This window comes from Trichomycterus rosablanca, chromosome 22 (genome assembly GCF_030014385.1).
Source record: "Trichomycterus rosablanca isolate fTriRos1 chromosome 22, fTriRos1.hap1, whole genome shotgun sequence".
NCBI lineage: Eukaryota > Metazoa > Chordata > Actinopteri > Siluriformes > Trichomycteridae > Trichomycterus > Trichomycterus rosablanca.
Genome location: NC_086009.1, coordinates 6,760,660 through 6,763,420, shown reverse-complemented (window position 1 = coordinate 6,763,420; position 2,761 = coordinate 6,760,660). Strand labels below are relative to the sequence as shown.

The 2,761-nt window shown below is 46.0% G+C and overlaps 1 protein-coding gene across 1 annotated transcript; it reads right to left on the bottom strand.

The window, feature by feature from the left end:
* Window positions 1-1,937: 1,937 nt before the first annotated feature.
* On the bottom strand, window positions 1,938-2,450 carry LOC134300190 (transmembrane protein 100). The gene has a single exon (XM_062984865.1). It carries the CDS (start codon window positions 2,322-2,324, stop codon window positions 1,938-1,940), a length of 387 nt encoding a protein of 128 aa, XP_062840935.1. The 5' UTR covers window positions 2,325-2,450.
* Window positions 2,451-2,761: the final 311 nt, after the last annotated feature.

Below are 2,761 nucleotides of genomic sequence, written 5' to 3'. Positions count from 1 at the left end.
GGTGTGAAACACTGGAGTGAAGGCAGTGCTGAGGGGTTTATGAGCTGGGAGTGGAAATAAGGGCAGCAGAGGGGACGCGAGATGGAACGTGACCTCTCGGGTCTGTAGTCAGGATTAGCTTGCATGGAAAAGCGCTTGTTGGCCAAATGGAAAGTGAGGGAAAATAAATAGAGAAAGATGTTGAGAAGGTACTGCAAGCCACTTGACCCGCTTGCCTAAGGCCCTGGAAGAAGTCCCATTTTTTCTCCTCCAGTAACAATGTTCCTTTGTGAATAAAGGAAGGGAATAAAGTCTAATGTTTGAAGGCTTGCTTTTTTAGCCTGACCAAGAAAAAAGGCTTTGGTAAGAGGCAGACACACAAAACAATACACAAGAGGGCTAAAACTGCAGACTAGTGATCATCTACCTGTTTCTAGACACTTCAAATCCTACAGAATTTGGACCTAGACTACTCTAGAGCAAATACACTTTCACAGGACATCTTTAGGTTTTGGCTAGCCATTTAAAATTCCACTTTGTTTTCACATCAACAGCACAAATCCCAAATGGTTTTCTTTTTACATTAGTCCACTAGATACTGAAGACCACAATGGCTTCTAAACCTATAAACTACACTATGTAGTCAGCATGAAGCCATTTAATCAATGGTCATACAGTATTACTCTTAGAAGCCCGATGCTTTGCATCGTTTTAGGTTTTCCCAACACACCTAATACAGCTAATGAAGACTTGATGATTGGCTCAAGTTGGATCAGGTATGTTAACAAGGAAAACATGAAACTTTGCTTGGCAGTGGGTCTCCAATACTAACGATGAGAAACTGTGACCTAGAATTTGCCACGCTGGCCAGGTCTGTTAACTATCTAGCTAAGTGTACGCTTCAAAGTTTAGAGTTTCAGATTTGAAGCCGAACCTACAGATGTGATGATGTGTATATCCAGTATAGCCAGTAGGCTATCAAGAAATAAAATACTGAAATTGAGAGTACGTGTGTCATGCTTTTTAAAAAGCTGTTCAGGTGTTAATTTGTTGTTTAACATTAGGTACAATCCCAATTCAGCACACTTTCTCCTGATCTACTTGATTAGCTGGATAAAATCTGTTGGATTTGGACTAAAAGTAAATTTTAGAAGGTAGGAAGGTAGAACTAGAAGTAGATCTGATGATCACTGTATTCTGCCTGAAAAACTGATACAGAAAGCTGAGAAAAACCTGTGCCGTGTTATATACGCAATGTTTTCCATTAATATGGTCTAACACTTGCTTACTCAACACACAAACACATTGGCAAACTCTCATATCCAAGTCCTCTCTCTCTCCTCTGATCCACAGCTGCCGGTAAGGACTAGCAGATCCTCAGCTCAGGTTCCACTCTCTCATTGCGTAAAACAGCTCACACATTGCTCCGGTGTCACAGGACGGGAGAATGACGTATGACGACGAAGGGGTTGCACTCCTGTTTTTCGCAGTGGTGTCCGGTTGCCCTCTCCGGCCCGTTTCTTCGCTAGTCTTGGGAAGGCGGCCACATGGCCCAGAGGCCAGGAATGCCGAGGACTGACGGTGGAGTTGACGGCAGCAGTGACTCCAGCATTAGCTCGTCGTTACAGGCCAGGCGTTAAGTGTCCTGTATGCGCATGAAGGCAATTGTGTGTGCGTCCTCTCCTAAGTTGTTTTGACACTAGACACCTGCTTAGGGGCAGTAAACTGTAGATGAACCCTCTTGCCTCTCTGGTGGGCTCCGCTGCTCCCTGGGCTGGGGGTGCTGGCATCCTGAACGGTGTACATCTGTCCTACTTGAAGGTTCACACTTTTGCTACCTGAGGAGACATGCGAACCAAATTCTGGCAAATAAAGTCTGAACAAAATACAAGACGTTGCCATAACAAAGAGCCACCCCTGTATTGTGAATCCAAAATGTCTAACTTCTTGGGTCTTTATCATAGAGGACAATGTTCAGTGGTAAAAGGGCCTACCTCCTGCTTTTTTCTGCGTTTCTTCTTATGAACTGTCCAACACGCGGTGGCCATCAGTACCAGGATGATCCCAACGATCAGCAGGACCACAGATACCACCTTGGTCTGTGGGAGGTCATTGTAGGTGTAGGTCACGCCTGTTCCAGCAACACCAATCACTAATGAGATGATCCCGAAAGGAAAAATGCAGCGGTACCAGGACTTCTCCATGCCTCCGGTGGCTTGAGAAAGCCTCTCTAGGGAAGACAAGACTTCCGGGACTTTTGCTGGCCCCTCCTGAGACTGGCCCTCCTGGCTTGTGCTTGCAGGAGGTTGTGGCTGGCATGTCAGGTGCCCCGTGTTACAGCCCATCTTTAAAACGTAAGGTTGATGATGGAGGCAAGGTGGAAACTTCCTCAACGGGCTGGTTAGAGTGAAAGAAGATTCCAAGTCTGTGAAATGATGTGCAAGATCAACGTGGTTGCCGAAAATGAAGCTTCTCTGTCAGTGCTTAGGTCTTTTTCTGTTGTCCAGGATTCCAGTATTCCGATACTGTGCACTGTGAATCAGCAGCAGCGTGTTGAACACTCTCACAGCTCAGCTGCGTGAGGGTATATATTGCGCCCGAGGCAGGGGGAGGAGTGAAGGAGCAGTGAAAGGGCAGGACAGAGCAAACCATTGGCTGAAGCTATAGTATGACGTCAAAAGCAAGAGCAGGGGAACATAGATCGAAAGAAAAGCAGGAAAGAGAAGGGGAGGGTGGTTTTCTGTTCAAACGCTGCATCTCCACTGGCTTGCTCCTGCTATTT